General features: G+C 43.8%; 1 protein-coding gene across 5 annotated transcripts in view; it reads left to right on the forward strand.

Annotated features, from left to right (window-relative positions):
• Window positions 1-16,989, forward strand: part of HCFC1 (host cell factor C1) — a 432,893-nt gene that overhangs the window by 305,369 nt on the left and 110,535 nt on the right. For all 5 annotated transcript variants that reach the window (XM_033922407.1, XM_033922416.1, XM_033922394.1 and 2 more), the window contains 2 exons: window positions 12,003-12,220; window positions 12,483-12,969. In XM_033922407.1, the coding sequence (XP_033778298.1) occupies window positions 12,003-12,220; window positions 12,483-12,969 (705 nt within the window). The remainder of the gene's footprint in view (window positions 1-12,002; window positions 12,221-12,482; window positions 12,970-16,989) is intronic.

A 16,989-nucleotide genomic window follows, 5' to 3' on the forward strand; every position in this document is an offset into this window, starting at 1 on the left:
GTCCAAATTGTGCAACTGGGGCGACCACCTCTGAAGTAGAGCATACTGAAGTGGCCGCATGTGAGCCTGGGCCCACCAAACCACGTCCAGGGAAGCTGCCATCAACCCCAAGACCTGGAGAAAATTCTGTGCCTGAGGACACTGGGATGCCATCAGAAGGCAAATCTGCGATTGCAACTTAACCACTCGGGCCTCTGGTAGGAAGACCTTCCCTAAGCTGGTGTTGAAGAGAACCCCAAGGTACTCCAGGTGCTGAGATGGAGCCAACCTGCTCTTGGACAGGTTGACTACCCATCCCAACGACTGCAGAAACTCCACAAAAGACTTTGCTGGAATCAACCAGTCATCCAGATAGGGGTGAACCAGAATGCCCTCTTTGTGTAAAGCCGCCACCACGACCACAATAATCTTAGTGAACGCCACAGAGCCATGGCCAGACCAAAAGGCAGCGCACAGAACTCACAGTGCCGACCCAAGATTGCAAAGCGAAGGAACCGCTAATGAGAAGTGCAAATCAAGAGAGGTCAGGAATTCCCCCTGATGCACCGCCAGAATGACAGCTATCAGGATCTCCATGTGAAAATACAGAACTTGGAGAGCCCTATTTGTCCCCTTTCAGATCCAAGATGGGCCGAAAAGTCCCCTCTTTCATGGGCACCACGAAGTAAATTGAATACTGGCTGATGCAAAACTCCTGAGGAAGCATTGGAATTACCACTTTGAGATCTAGCAACCTTTGAAGCATCTGATGAAAGGCCTGCTTCTTCCATGCCGCCAGACAAGGAGAAGCGAGAAAGCAATCTGGCAAGGGTCGAGAAAACTCTAGGGCATAACAGTTCCGAATCACTTCTGAAATCCACTAATCCATTGTGATCTTGGCCCAACCCTGAGAAAACTCCCGCAACTGGGCGCCACCAATGACCAGTCATCAGACTGCCGGTCCCGGACACACTCGGCCCACCGAAAAAAGTCCGAACCACCAGACTGCCACACATTGCCGCCTGGACTGCTAGGGCAGTGACATCAAAACTCTGCTTAAAAAGAGACTCCAACCTACACCCCTCAGTCCCTCAAAGCTGAGCCACCCTCTACCAGTACCATATGCTACTTCACGATGGCCGAGACCACCGTGTCCACCACTGGCGACTTCAAAGTATCCCTATCCACCTCCAGGATGGGATACAGGCGAGCCATAGATCGAGCAAAACAAAAGGGCGTCTCTGGCTCAAGCACAATATCCCGAATATCCTGAATAAACTCCTGGAGCTCATCCCACTGAACAATGTGCACCACAGATTCATCCTTGCCAGCTGGTGGAACTGAAAAAGACAATCCTGGAGGGTTCACAAAGGGGTCCAAGTCCTCATTAAGCAAAAGCTGCTCCCCATACAAAATATCATCATCCCAAGAGACCCTCGGCCACTTGGATGAAAGAAGAGGGGAGGGGGGCTGAACAGGGTGGATGTAGAGCGAACCCCCCCCCCCAAGACCCCCAGGGCAGAAGCAGGATCCCCAGCTGCCTGAAGATAAGCCTCGCACAAGGCTAACACAAAATCCATGGAAAAAACCCCTGGCGGCCCAATGGGACTCACTTGGGGCTCAAGGATCTCACGTATGAAGAAAGATTTAAAAAATTGCGGCTGTACTCACTTGAGGAAAGAAGAGAACGTGGAGATATGATTGAAACATATAAGTACATCACGGGACGCATCGAGTCAGAAGATGATATCTTCTGGCTCATGGGACCCTCGACCACCAGAGGGCATCCGCTGAAAATCAGGGGAGGGAAGTTTCATGGCGACTCCAGGAAGTACTTCACCGAAAGAGTAGTGGATCATTGGAACAGACTCCCACTCCAGGTGATAAAGGCCAGCAGCGTGATGGATTTTAAGAGAAAATAGGATACTCACATGGGATCTTTAAGGGAGTAAATTCAGGGGAGGGGATACTTGAAATGGGCAGACTTGGTGGGCTATAGCCCTTTTCTGCTGCTTTTTTCTATGTTTCTAACCCGCTGAAAAAACTCCCCCGAGGCCTTTAGCAGCTGAGAGGCCTGACCATCGGCAGCTGAGGGAATCCCTTTGTGGGTGGCGAGGGAAGCCTGGACTTCCCCACTGTCTGCTGCCGACGTGCATCTAAGGGGATCTCTGGACGCTGGCACTTGAAGCTGACGAGGATTTCCTTTCACAGTGGCCAGCACACCACACGCACAGGCTGGCCGCATCGACCTCACGTCTGGAGTACAATGACCACTTTTTCCCTTTAAAAGTGCTCATTGCACAATACGCGATCTAGCTGAAAGAAATGTGCCGGTTAACAAAAACTCAAAAGTTAATTGAAGGCTCAGGCTGGCACTGCCTCAGGATTTTAATTTTTTTTTTTCAGAGCATACTCCACCAGTATTGGGGACAAGGCTTACAGCTGAGGCATCTCTAGAAAAATTTTAGTGAAGTGGATGAAATGGGGGCAGGGGAACTCAACCCCATCGAGTGTGACACCCCCAAGGTCGGGCAGGCCCCCAAAAGGGCCCCTCCAAACTTAGTCCAGCACCAGATGGGTACAAGAAGACCAGTACACAACTTCCAACAGCCCTACAATAACCAAAGGAAGATTGCAACAGCTTACCACACCTGCTGGAGACTGAGAACAGACTATTTGTATTGGGGGACTGCACAGCCACTTGTACTATAGCCAAGTTAGTCTCCACCTGTTGGTCATGGTCACCCATCAGTGAACTGTGCCTGTTTGGAGAGGCACTAAAGAATTCCTTTTTTTTTTTTTTTTCTTTGATATTTCTGGGACATAAACCATAGAAGTCCACCTGGTAATGTCCTTAGATTCCAAATACTGGAGTTGCCATCGAAACTCAATCCAGCCTATCCTAACCATCTCATCATTTGTAGGATACAGACAGTAAAAGTATACCCAGCACTGTCCTCATGTTCCAAATTACTTGAGTTCCCCCAGCCCTTTCTAAACCAGATGCCATCGACGAGACACAGACTGCAAGTCTGCCCAGTACCAGCCTTAGTTCTTCAATTTATACTATTCATTTTCTAATTAGAGATCCTCTGTATTCATCCCATGCTTTTTGAATTCCGTCACAGTTTTCATCACCACCACCTTTCTTGGGAGGGCATTCCAGGCATCAACCACCCTCTGTGAAAAAGAATTTCTTAACATTACTCTTATGTCTATCACCCCGTAACCTCAATTTATGTCCTTTAATTTTACCATTTCCCTTCTCTGGAAAAGATTTGTTTCTGTATTCTAATACCTTTCAAGTATTTAAGCATCCGATTCATATCTCCACTGTACCACCTCTCTAGAGTATACGAGGACTGTTCAAAAAGTATCAGACCTTTATTCATAAAAAATACTCATATTCAGATGCAACAATCTTATACTAATCTCCTTCAAAGTAGTCCTCTTGGGCTGCCACACACTTCTTCCAATGGTTCTGCCACTGTTGGAAGCAGCGCTGGAACGCCTCTTTTGAGATTGCTCACAACTGGTCTGTTGCATTCTGCATGATGTCATCTCTTGACTAAAATCTGGTCCCTTTCAGGGACATTTTCAGCTTGGGGAAAAGCGAGAAGTCACATGAAGCCATGTCGGGAGAGTAGGGAGCCTGAGGAATCACAGGTGTGTTGTGTTTGACCAGGAAACTCCATATCAAATGTGAAGAATGGGCAGGTCCAGCCATTTGTGTCTCACAGCGTTACAAAGGCGACGTAGAACCTCTTGGTAGTACCCCTTGGTGATTTGACAATCCTACATCACAAGGGTCCACACTTGGTTAATGACGATCTCATTTTGGGATGTTGAGGGCCTACTAGAATGTGCTTCACTCCACTGATGTGCGGCCATCTCTGAAGCGGTTTACCTTATCTGTGTGGTGCCCATTGCTTTTGTCCCTGAAGGCTTGTTGAATCTTGCGGATCGTTTCCACTTTGGAATTACCAAGCTTTACCGAAAATTTAATGCAGTAGTATTGTTCAACTTTTTCTGTCAACTTGTTAAAAATGAAAATCGAACGGTGCTCACTTACACTTCCTCACTCATCGGCGGTCTGCCGGCAACTGATACCTTCTGTAGGCGGGTAAAAATTTAAGCATGCGCATTAGAGTTGCCTACATACATGCACCAAAGCACGCCTCCCTAGCTTTTTTTTACTTAAGAAAAATTAAGGTCTGATACTTTTTGAACAGCCCTCATATATTTTCAGTTTTTCCAGTTTAATACATCTTTTGACGTAGACACTACCATTTTTGTTGCCTTCCTCTGGACCGCTTCAAGTCATCTTATATCCTTAGCCAGATGTGGCCTCCAAAACAGAACACAATACTCCAAGTGGGGCTTCACCAGCAACTTGTTACAGGGGCCTCAACACCTCCTTTCTTCTGTTCATGCCTTTCTATAGCCTAGTATCTTTCTGGCTACAGCCACTGCCTTCTCAAACTGATTCATCGCCTTCAGATCCTCAGCCATTATCACACCAAGGTCCCTCTCCCTGTCCGTATATATCGGCTTCTCACCTCCTAGCACATATAGCTCCCTCAGATTTCTGCTCCCCAAATGCATAATATCTGCACTTCTTTGCATTGCACATTTCTGCATGGTAGAAACCCCATTTTTTCTATCTTCTGCCTTCTAGTAGCACTTTTCCATTTAGAATTCTCTCTCTCCTTCACTGCTCCCTCTATGCTCTCCCAAAATGCCTGTTCTGTCCCAATAGCGCACACACCCCATCCACATTTCTTCCCCCCACCATCTGGCACAGACTACCCCAGCTTCCCTGCTACAGCCCTCCTCCTGACCATGGTACAAAGCACCCCATCCACATTTTTTTCCAGGCACTGGACTCCCCCTTTCCCACATCCCTCCTTTCTTGTACACATATTACTCCAATGTGAGGAGGAGGACTATTTAGTGCTCTTGGACCTGACTGTTCTTGTAAGCTGCACACACCTCAGGAATAACAGGGACTAAGTCAGTAGAGAAAGCAGAAGCAGCCTGATGTGTGGCTAGGCAGCTCCTCTTGGGCTGGAGTGATATATATGCATGGAGAGAGGGAGACAGCTAGAAATAGTCTATGCTGGCACTATATTACAACAGCAGACTGCACAGAATTCTTTGTGGTCTGCAGAGATAGGGAATTGTGCATTAGTGCAACTTTCCCCTTGGAGTAAGATTCTGAAAGAGAGAGGCTGCGGTTTAAAAAAAAAAACCCAACAACCCCAAAACCCACTCTTTATCATTCACCTAAAGCTAGACCAATACATACCTATGTATTATATCATCTGTCCAGCAGGTAAAGGTAGAAAAATAATAGATCTGGTGACATCACCCAGTATAATGGCAGGTTCTTGTACAATCCCACTTTATTCCGGGACCAGTGGGTTATTTCCCTCCTCCCGCCAGGAATCTGTAGGAAGCCTCAAAACTTTGAGACATTTACCCCCTCTCTCTCATACCTCATCACTGGGCATACTCTTGTCCACAGCAGTCTTCTTTCCTACAAGTCAAGCTGTAAGACTTATCTTTTCTGCTCGTGTTTCATTTTGTGATATTTCAGTACCTTTCAGTAATTTTTGGTCACGATTTTCACCTTTGTGCTGCAGAGGTTCCCTGTGGGGACATCCTTAGCTGCGAGAGATTGCAGATTGTTGGAGAGCGTCTGCTTCTGGGGGTTCTCTGCTCGGCAATAAGCCCCCTGGACAGCCTGCACATCAGATAGGGGATCTGGGATCGTTCCCTTGGGAGCTAGCTCACCCCAGGTTCATCTGCTAATTGGGTGAAGTGCAGGCTGAGCGGTTCCGTGGAGGCACAACCAGGTTCGGAGCCAGACTGCATTCCTCCACCCAAAATCCCCAAATCGCTGTTTTCTGAAGGTTCATGTAGTTTTCCTGAGCTCTTTTTCTTCAAAACCAGCACCCACAGCGACCATCTTGGATATTTCCAGATTTAAATTAAAGTACATTTTTCATATTTCATTACTTTGTTCTCGCCTCCTCACGCAGGGTCCGATTCTGATGCAGTATCCGGATCACTTTGGTCTTACAGTATATCTCTTGAGTGCACGGCCTTGACTGTCCGGGGCTATTCTTCGGTGGGTGATTGCCATGTTGCTTCACAGTAAATGGAAATCCACAGTAGCGGCCTATGCGAAGGCTTAGAGGTGTTACCAGGCTTGTTGCGCCCTAAGACAGGTGGACCCTTTTCTTTCATTGATTCCTCGTGTCCTGGAGTTTCTGCAGCATAGTCTGAAGAAGGGTCTTGCAGTGGCTTAGCTCCATGTTCAGATTGCTGGCCTTTCGTGTATGAGCCCTCCTTCCTTGAGGGCTTCTTGGCAGTTCATCTGGATGTGGTTCATTTTCTGCGAGCACGTTATGATCGAGGCCTTCCTTACGCTTTCCCTGTCTGACCTGGAACCTTAATATGGTTCTTCGCTCTCTGGCTCATACCCCATATGAACCTTTGGAGCAGGTGTGTCTGACAGGTCTCATGATCAAAGACGGTCTTTCTTATGGCTATTATTTCAGCCCGGAGGGCTTCAGAGCTTCAGGCTCTTCCCAGCGTATTATGGATTCCGCTGTGATGCTGTGTACTGTTCCTTTTTTTTCTTCCAAAAATGTCCACTTTCCATGTGAATCAGGAAGTCTGGCTTCCTTCTTTTGTTTCCTTTGGTTCGAGAGAGCAGGACCGGATTTTGCAGTCTTTGGACATGCAAAGACTTTTGTTGTGGTATCTGGAGGTTACCAGTGAATTTCGTCTCTCTGACCATCTGTTTGTTCTGGCAGGTAGGCTGGATCGACCAGAGGAGTTTCCTCCTCTTGGGCAGCATCGTCAGCTGTGTCTCTGGATGAGATTTGTAGGGCTGCTACCTGGTCCTCCTTGCATACTTTCACCATGTTTTACAGAATCGATGTGGTGACCAAGCAGGATGCTGCTTTTGGTTCCTCTGTGTTGACAGTGGGTTCATCAGTCCCACCTTGACTTTTTGGGACTGCTCTGTTAAGTCCCACTAGTCCCAGAATAAAGTGGGATTGTACAAGAATGAAAGATTAGGTTCTTACCTTTCTTGTAAATCCTCAATTTATTCTGGGAATCCGCCCTAGTTATATATATATATATTGCTGATTGCCTGCAGTACAAGAATTAGTAAGCTGGATTTCTGTTTTCTGACCAGCCTTTAGAAGACTGCCATCAGACTGGGTTAATTTGTGGGTTGGGGGAGAGGAGGTCCTTAGTTCAGGCTGTGTCTCCCTTTAGCACTGTTTTGTCATTCAGGTTTTCAATGTTTTGTAACCTGTTATTTTGTTTGTGCGTTGTTGCTTTTGTTTATATGAGCAGAGTTGATTTGCTTGCTGGGCAGTTCCCCATTCCTCCCTCTCTTGTTCTTATCCTTTACAGATGTTTCTGGCTGCTTTAAGACTTGACTGCTGTGCATGCTCAGTGATGAGGTATGAGAGGGAGGGGGTAAAAGTCTCAAGTTTTGAGGCTTCCTACAGATCCTCGAGATGAGGGAAATAGCTCACTGGTCATGGAATAAAGTGAAGATTTACACGAAAGATTAACAAATGTAAGAACCTAATCTTTCATACAGCCTGAAGCTAGTCAGCTCTTTCTCTACCTCCAGTAGATGACGTAGGTTGGACTGATGCAGCTACCTGGTCTTTTGTTCTCCTGATCTTGACTCCCACAACACCAGACTATGGACAGTGACTTGCTGGTCCTGGCCTTTGACCATGCCTTTCAGGGATTGGCCCTTAAGCATTCCTGTGTTGAGTTTAAGGTGATTTGAGCCCCTTGTTTGCTTGGGGCCTCTGCTTACAATCAAGGGCCCTTGAGCTTTTAGCCTGGGCCCTTAGGGGGAGACTTCATCTGCTGCTCCTCCTACACACCCAACCAAAGCTTTGTGCAAAAAATAACATAAAATTCAGAGGAGCCGGCTGCAGTAATTTATGCTTCTGCATAAAGTTTGGGAGTAAAAACAGTAATGGAAATAAATCATTTGCTTGCTCTAGGCTGAGGACACAGTTGAGCCTTCAAGTTCTGTTGCAAAAAGAGGAGTCCCTTCTCGTGGCAGTCAGACATCCCAGTAATACCTTTCCTTTTTACAAGATGGATCCGATTAGAGTTTAGCTCTAAACTCCCTCTGGGTCCAAGTAGTAGCCTTGGGATGTTTTTATGATCCAGTCCTTAGGTTTATGCTTGATGTCAGACATAAGAGCAGATCCCAAATAGATGTATGAATTACTTCTTTATGCAGAGAATTTAACATGTTCTTAAATCTACCTGATGTGGACTACATTTCACCCAAACAGGGACTGCATCAGATGTAATTTTACCTGTTGATAGAATTTTCTGTGCGTTATTGTGCAGCTGTAAGAAAATGGAGGTTGGTGATCTGTTGTGCTGAGCATAAACACATAAAGTGCATGTCACTAGCACTCTTACTTTGGCAAGTTTACCCCTGATGCAACCCTTCTTGTGTCTGCATTGCTGCAGGTTCACAAGGCCTGTATTTTGGACTTTTAGTATTCATGCCAGATATCCAGTTTTTGCATGGGTTCATACTGCTTTGACCTCTAATTCTCCTGGTTCTGCCCAACAGAACTTTCTCTATAGTGCTGAAAGCATTGGCAGGGGCTCTCTTTGAGTCACTCTGACTGACATCTTTGGAAAATCAATCTTAAGGTGGCCTTTCTAGTAGCCATTGTTTCAACCTACAAGATTTCTGAGTTCCAGACTCTCCGTAACCAGGATTCCTAGTTTCCTTTTCAGACATGGTATATCTTACCTATTCAGTCTACCCATTCATGCCATCTACTAACCCTTCTTCTTGCTTAAGAAATCCTATGTACTTGTCCCAAGTTTTCTTGAATTCAATTACCATTTTCGTCTCCACCACCTCTACCAGGAGGCCATTCCTCAATTGTTAAAATATATATATATTCCTGGGTTCATTGTCATGAACCCAGGATTTTTGTTTTCTTAGGTTTCTGCAGCTGATGTCATGATTGCTGCTGTTGTCCGTGTCTTCCTACCCAGACACGGCAAGTGCTAGACAAGAGCAACAACCAGGACTTTTTTTTTTTTTTTTAATAACTGGAGGAAGCTGTTTTTTGCACATTAGCAAGTTGCTATTGTTTATGAAAACTGTTCTCTTATTCCAGCTGGTTATATGCCCCTCAGGCAGCCTTGTTTGGTGAAACGCATCAGGCATTGTTCCTAGGAGCAACTTGATTTAACCTTGTTTTATCTCCATATATTCTGCTTGTTGTTGTCTGTTCCATTTGGATCCTGTAGTGGACCAATTGCCTTGCTGTTTTCTTAAAACTGAAATTCAGTCAGCTGCTACTACCCAGATGTACATTGTTACATTTTGTACATTCCACAGGTGTGGACTGCTCTAGCTGGATAAGGAAGGTAAAATTTTTGTTTTGTCTGCGCTATGCAGATGATAAAACTCTCAGCAGCAGCAGAGACATGCTGTATCTACTGAGAAAAGTCAGAGCCGAAAGTCATGACATGGGATTAGAACTGAACAAAAGATGAAGATCATGAACATGGAAAATTAGGAAGATTAAGTTTGAAGGCGATAGAAGTTGTAAAGGATTTCAATTTCCTGGGCTCTTTCGTAAAAAAGAAGAAGCAACTATCAGGCTATTCCATCATTCAGGCAGATGTTTCTGGACATACATAGAGACTCCAGTTTTTTTGTAATGACACCAACACTTTAGAACTGCTTTATTTGCATTCTGAAAAATCTTTTAAGGCATTTAAGTCTCAAATAAAAGTTTATTATTTCAAAATGTCGTACGATCCTAACTCCTAATAGTCTTATTCTACTTCATGGTTCCTGACATTCTATTTTAATTTACCCTCCTCCTTGTTCTAATTCTGTTTGTTTTCTCCTTAAAACATTGTAAACTTCCCTGCCCTTGTTTGCCTATTGTGTCAAGTTTTTGTTAACCTGACTTGGTTTATTCCATTTGTTTTTAATTATCCCCAGTTGTTTTACATTTTGTTAAACCGCTTTGATTTGCCTTTTTTTGTCAGTAATGGCAATAAAATGATTGTAACTGCGCTGGGTCATTGTTTAATGGAGGCTCTTGACAAAGTATTCAAAGGCAAGGAAATAACACTCCAAACAAAGATCAGACTTGTCCACACAATCATTTTCGCAGTGGTCAATTATGGATGCGAAAGCTGGACACTGGAAACAAGCTAGAAAGAAGGTCAACTCATTTGAGCTTTAGTGATGTAGAAGGATTTTAAGTGTGCCATGGACCGCCAGAAGAACTAACAAATCAATTCTGGAAGAGATCAAACCAGCTATGTCACTCGAATTCCAAATGATGAAGTTGCAACTGTCTTATGTCAGAAGAAAAAGATCATTAGAAAAGATCATTATGTTTGGGAAGATTGAAGGAACCAGGCAAAGAGGGTGACCTGCAGTCAGTTGGTTGGACATGTTGAAAGCAACCAAGGGGATGACCCTAGAGGACCTTACTGGACTAGAACAAAAACTATCTCTTTTTAGATCTGTAATTCATCAAGTTGCTAGGTCTCAAGCGCGAGTCAATTAATTTCCTGTCCTTGAGCTGTTCTAAACCATTCCACTCTCCACCTTGGAAGACTAAGGAGGTGTTCTGTGTGAGATACTGCAGTAAGCATCTATTAAAGAGGAAAAGGATCTCAGAAACCAGCTAAATTCTTATTAAATCAAATATAATACTTTTCAAAAGGTAAGTACACTACAATCTAACTGTGAATCTTTAACTTTGAAAGACTTAAATATGTCAGTTAAGGATTCACAGTTAGATTGTAGTGCACTTAACTTTTGAAAAGTATTACATTTGATTCAGTAAGAATTTAGCTGATAACATGCACATACAAGAGAGAGATTTTTCAGGATCGATGATTGAAATCTGGAACTGATAAGTCTCAGACTGTTTCATTCCCATATATACTGATCAGGTTTCTGAGATACTTTCCTCTCTTTTATAATAGATACTTGCTGCATAAAGAAAGATGTATTTTTATTAAAGCAGTGTGCTGTTTAACTTCTTTTTCCATCTGTTGTATTTTTAGAGATATTGCAGTCCCATGTTGTATCTTTTCAAAAGTAACAACATAATGCACCTCAGTTGGTATTCACTTTCGTGAAGTTTCAGAAGAATTTTTCCTTTGGGTTTGAGCCTTAGTGTTGTTTAGGCTTTGTTTTAGTTATGCTAACTAGTTCCAGGCTGCATCTGCTGTTACACTGGTAATATTACTGAACTTGTCTGTCCTTTCTCTACCTTAATCTGGTGGTCAGGATATTACTCACTGATATGAGCTGGTCTAGCAGGATTCAAGGAAAGGACATTAACAGGTAAGAACAAATTTCACCATCTACCAGAAGATGGTGTTTTGAATAGGATTAGAAGATGAAGGGGAGGGACGTTCAAGAGGATTATGAGAGAATACTTTCAGTGAAAGGGTGATGAGTGCCAGTGTAAGTGAACGGAGTCCTATTAATTTTAGATCACAATTAGGAAAACCTATCACTTGGAGAAAAATGCTTGAATACTTGAATGTGATCTACCTAGAGACTTACTGATACTGTGGAATAAAAGTGTTGCAAATAAATAAATTAGTGTTCTGGGACTTTGGCAGTGTGATTTGAGGTAAGACATATGATACCTAGAGTTATATAAGGAAATTGTAATTTCATTTCCCTCTTTTTTTTTTTTTTTTTTCTCGTTGTGCATTGCTTAAAAAGGTCCCTGATAATTAATTAACTTGGAAACTGTAAGAACCAGAATATTGGCAGCATTCAGACATGCTTGGGACAGAGACAAGGGCAGCATTCAAACATGTTTGGAATAGACACAGGGGCCCAAGTGGATGGACAGGAGTGAGGGAGTGGACTGTGGCATCATAAGGTTATGGAATATATTTAGGTGTGATTTTGTTTCTCTTCTCCATCTGCACCCCTCCAACTACAGACCAGCCACCCACAGCCAATGGCCAGGGAGAGCAGGAGGCACCACAGCCAGAAAGCACCACTCCCAGTGAAGCTGGGACAGAGGCCATCACAGTTGCCGATACCTCCACTGCAGAAGCAGCATCAACGTCCACTGTTACAGCAACTGCAACATCAATCCCAAGCAGAGCGGTGACTATGGTGACGCAATCCACACCATTGCCAGGACCTTCTGTACCAGTGAGAGCAATGTGGGGAATTGCATGGAGCCAGTGTGGAGTATGAAAGAATTGGAAGAGGCATATGCAGTAAAGAATTGAATGAAAGGAGTGTGACTGAAGGGATATTAATGTAGGGTAAAGGGTTTTAGGTGGACCTTGTTCAAATTTGAAGTGACATTGAAAGGTCGCTGACTTTTTGGGGGGAAGTCGGTGGGGGAAGCAGATTTAGCTGTGTAAAATGTTTAGTGTGTAGCAAATTGACTGTTCTTTCTTGTCTGCAGAACATATCTTCCATGACAGAGCCCTCGTCTGAAGCAGTATCACCTACTAAACAGGATGCCAGTACTAACCCAGAGCAGTTGGAAGCCCCACCCACTTCAGAGAACATGCAGAGAGAGTCAGAATCTCAAGATGTCCAGGAGCCAGTGCAGCAACAGCACACATCAGAGCTTGTGGAGGCACTAGGATCAGAACAAGGGGGAGAGGAGGAGGCTATGCAAAGTGAGCCAGATCTCCAATCAGCGGCACTGGAAGCAGAGTCAAGCCAGGAGCCCTCATCACTGAGGCAGCCAGGAGTAGAGCAGCTATCTCTGCCACAAGAATTGATGGCTGAGGGACAGACAGCTACATTAATGGTGACAGGCCTGACACCAGAGGAATTAGCAGTCACTGCAGCAGCTGAAGCAGCAGCACAGGCGGCAGCCACAGAGGAGGCTCAAGCTTTAGCCATCCAGGCTGTGCTCCAGGCGGCCCAGCATGCTGTGATGGGTATGTATAATGACACGGTGAAGAGACATGCTTTTACTGTATTTGCTTTTTTTCTCTAGTATCTGGTACATTATGTACCTTTGTTTGTTACTTGACTCTGTAAATTAACTTAGTACATGTTTGTAGTGTTTACAACTATCTCTTCTTCTTTCCCAGTGTTGTTTTTTGCAATGTTAAATATGTTTTTCTGAAATGAATTATCTAAAGAATTTGTGCAGAAGTTTTGTGTCAAAACAGAGGTTCCATAGTGTTCCTCTAAACTGGCACAACTAGGTTATGCACTCCTAACAACAGATGGAGACTTGAGAACACACTGAATTTCAAGTAACTCTATAGATTGCCTGTACAATCCCCTGAAAGTCAGTTTACCAGTATTCTTATTATCCTAGGACAAGCAGGCAGCATATTCTCACATACGGTACATACAGTCTGAAAAGTGAACTGTCACTTTAAATTTCCAGAGCTTTGCAACTTCCCGCACTGCCCATGCGTGACTACCTTGCCACCTGTAGAGGCTCGAGGCACCTCAGTTCTTCGTTTTCCGCAGAGCAAAAAAGTATCTCTTTGACTGAATTCTGTTCAGTCGGTGTTGCTTTCCCGCTTCATCTAATTTTCTTCTTTTTTCATTTGGTTTTATTTCCTTTAATTAAAGATAAGTAAGAAGAGAAAACTTTGTTATTTTTTCCCGTAATGTGGGTTTTTTTCCTTTGCAATGTTTCGTGCTTCGAAATTGAGTTTCATAGCGCTGAGAGAATTTTTCCATCCATGTCGAAACCTTTGGGTTTTAAGAAGTGCGTGCCAGCGGTCTATTTCCTCATAATGAGTGGTTTCAGAATTTAAACCCTGAACTCCGCATCGAGACTTGTACTTGGTGTTCCTCTTTAAAATTGCGCTCTCTTAAGGCCTGTTGAGCTTAGCAGGAGCAGTTCTTTGGCGCAACCATGGACATTGTCAGATTTTAGATGTTGATATCGAAAGCTTCTGCATTGGCATCGACTTCGAACTTCCAGCATCAGGGAGCCTGCTCAGAAGCATCCACTTCCCAACAAGAGTCATAGGTCTCTACAGCATCAAGTCTCCTGTTGCAGACCGATGCCGCCAATGCTTCCCAGCTTCGCAAGTTGTCTCTCCCTCATGGTATATATCCTCATCGAAACAACTTGCTGCACCGATGGTACCAGCTGTTGAGCCATCAGTACTTCCTAATGTCACAGGTCTCAATGGCATCAAGTCTCTTAATGAAGACCGAACATCAATGCTGATGCTCTCCCGCATAACAGGTTGTGTTTCCCTCATAGTTTGCATCCTCATCAAGGTCATCCACTTTGAAACACCCTGCTGCACCGATGATACTGGCTGTTGATCCATAAGTACCGGTGCATTCTTTTAAGGCATTGCAGGTCTAAATGGCATCGAGTTCTTTGATGTAGACCAAACAGTGATGTTCTTCATTTACAGGTTGTTTCTCCTTCACACTGTGCACTCATTGAGGCACCCTTTCCGAGACAACCTACTGCATCAAGGTACCGCCTGTTGAATCATCAGTACCGGTGCATGTTTTCTGGCAGGCTTACTGAGATGCTTCTCAACAAATTGAGGCACATCTTTAAGTATCATAGTTGCTCCAAGAACACTGAACTCATTCTTCTCCATGAACTACATCACTCATTACTGCTGGATTCTACTCTTAACAAATATTCCAGTTTGTGAGTTTATGCCTCAACACCTCTGGGGCATCAAGGCTGTACTTGAGACAAATTTGAACGTCACCTTTAGCAAAATTCAATGCTGGTGACCAGAATCCTTTCTTGCACTTTCTATTTGCTAATTTATCTAAAATAACTGATAAGGAAATGGCCTGGCTTTCAGCAGTATATTCCTTCAGAGCACCTTCTGGACTATCATCAAATTCACAGACTGGCAAATATATAGCAAGATCAGCCTATCATATTTTTGACAGGTTATCTAGACCTTCTGCAATGTCTGGGACTATGAGACGCCTAGTATGGCTAACAGTCTCTTGTACAATTGTGGTGGCCACAACATGAAGGGAATTGGAATGCTTTGAATAGTACAAAGTCTAATGGAGGCAGTGTATGCAAATCAAGTTCATGCATATTCATTGTGGATATCCTGAAAATCTGACTGGCAAGGGGGTACTCCAGGACTGAGTTGAGAAACACTGACATAAACAATCAAGGAGGGAATGGCTCTCTGACTTTCTGTCAAGAAGCTGAAGAGATTTGGAATTGGGCAATTACCCATAAAGTTTTTCCTCAAAACTGTCTTATGTTCAAAAAACACATAATACACTTGCTGATAAGCCCAGCAGATATCTTCGGCTCCACAAGTGGACACTCCACTCCAAAGTCTTACATCAGAATATTTTCTCAGTGGGGCTCCTCAGATAGACCTATTTACATCCCCCAGCAATCACAAACTACCTCAGTTCTGTTCCATCAAGAGTCAACCACCTAAACCTCCCCTGGCTGGCAAAGTTAGAACAGTGCCCAGACGAATCTATGCAGAGCTTCAAATATACTGAATAGCGCTTCAAATGCCCAATGGGGACTAGAAAACAGAAACCACATGTACCCAGGTAACACAGGGGCCCAGTGGCAGAGGAAAATGATGATGATGTTAATGATGATGGTTCCAATTTCAGTGGGAACAACCACCATTTTGGATTCATCCCTGATGCTGGAGCTTCCACTGCATCTTGAGCTTATGTCTTCGGCTATGCCTCCCACTAATGTATCAGCGCTGCTAGGTCCTTCAGGAGTGGATTTTTCTCTGAACTTTTTTGGGTTATATATAGGTCATTTTGCCTTTGCTGAGAGGGTTCTGGCTAGGGACAGTGGCATGAAGGGCAATTCATTGGACTTCTAGTCCTCTACCTTCTAAATGCCATCATGTAGATTGGGAGGAGGAGGAGGATCTGGTAGAAGGTGGTTCATCACATTCAGAGGAGGATTGAGATTGCACCATGGAGGATGCTTAGGTTCAGAATCTGGTCTGAGAGAGAATCATTGTATGGAAGATCTACCTCCAGGTGAGGATCCTGTATCATTCAGTTTTTTTCTTAAGGAGTAGCTCCAGGAGATTTTTTTCCCCAAGTTTCTGTAGTGCTGAAATTCAAAGATGCCCCCAAGGAGCTCCACAGATAGTGGGGGGAAAGGATAGTGATAGGAGTGTACTACCGTCCACCTGATCAGGATGAATGGACAGATGCTGAAATGTTATCAGAAATTAGGGAGGCTAACAAACTGGGTAACAAGGTAATAATGGGTGATGTCAACTACCCTGATGTTGACTGGGCAAATATATCATCAGGGCATGCTAGGGAGATAAAATTCCTTGATGAAATCAAGGATTGCTTTATGGAGCAGCTGGTTCAGGAACAACAAAAGGTGAAGCAATTCTAGATCTAATTCTTAGTGGAGTATATGAATTGGTAAGGGTGCTGAGGCCGCATGATAACAGTGAACATAACATGTTCAGATTTGATATAATCTCTGGAATAAGTTTACAGCAGCACTGTAAAAAAGCAGCCTATGAGGAGAATGGTAAAAAAGAATCTTAAAGGTGTGGTTGCAAAGGTCAAAAACATACATCAGGCGTAGATGTTATTTAAAAATATCATTCTGGAAGCCAAGACTAGATATATTCCATCTATTAAAAAAGGAGGGAGATTGTCCTATGTTAGTTTTCAATGTAAATCTCGATACTGAGACTGGAAAAACTGGTTTCCTCTTTGATGCGGCGTTATGGCCGCACACATGCCCTGGCTAATAAGACCCAACTTTTGGAGAGTCAATGTGCATTGAACACTTTTACATCATCAGGCCAGAAAATCCATGGAGTGCTATAAACTTCATCTATATAGATTCGCCAATATCTTAAACAATAACACAAGACAACAAAATTTTTTTTTTCAGAATCATCTGACAACACAGCACATTTTTCTAAATCAGTTTTTCATGCTGATTTCAGATCTGTTATTAGTTTGTTTTTTTTCAG

This window comes from Geotrypetes seraphini, chromosome 1 (assembly GCF_902459505.1).
Source record: "Geotrypetes seraphini chromosome 1, aGeoSer1.1, whole genome shotgun sequence".
Lineage (NCBI taxonomy): Eukaryota > Metazoa > Chordata > Amphibia > Gymnophiona > Dermophiidae > Geotrypetes > Geotrypetes seraphini.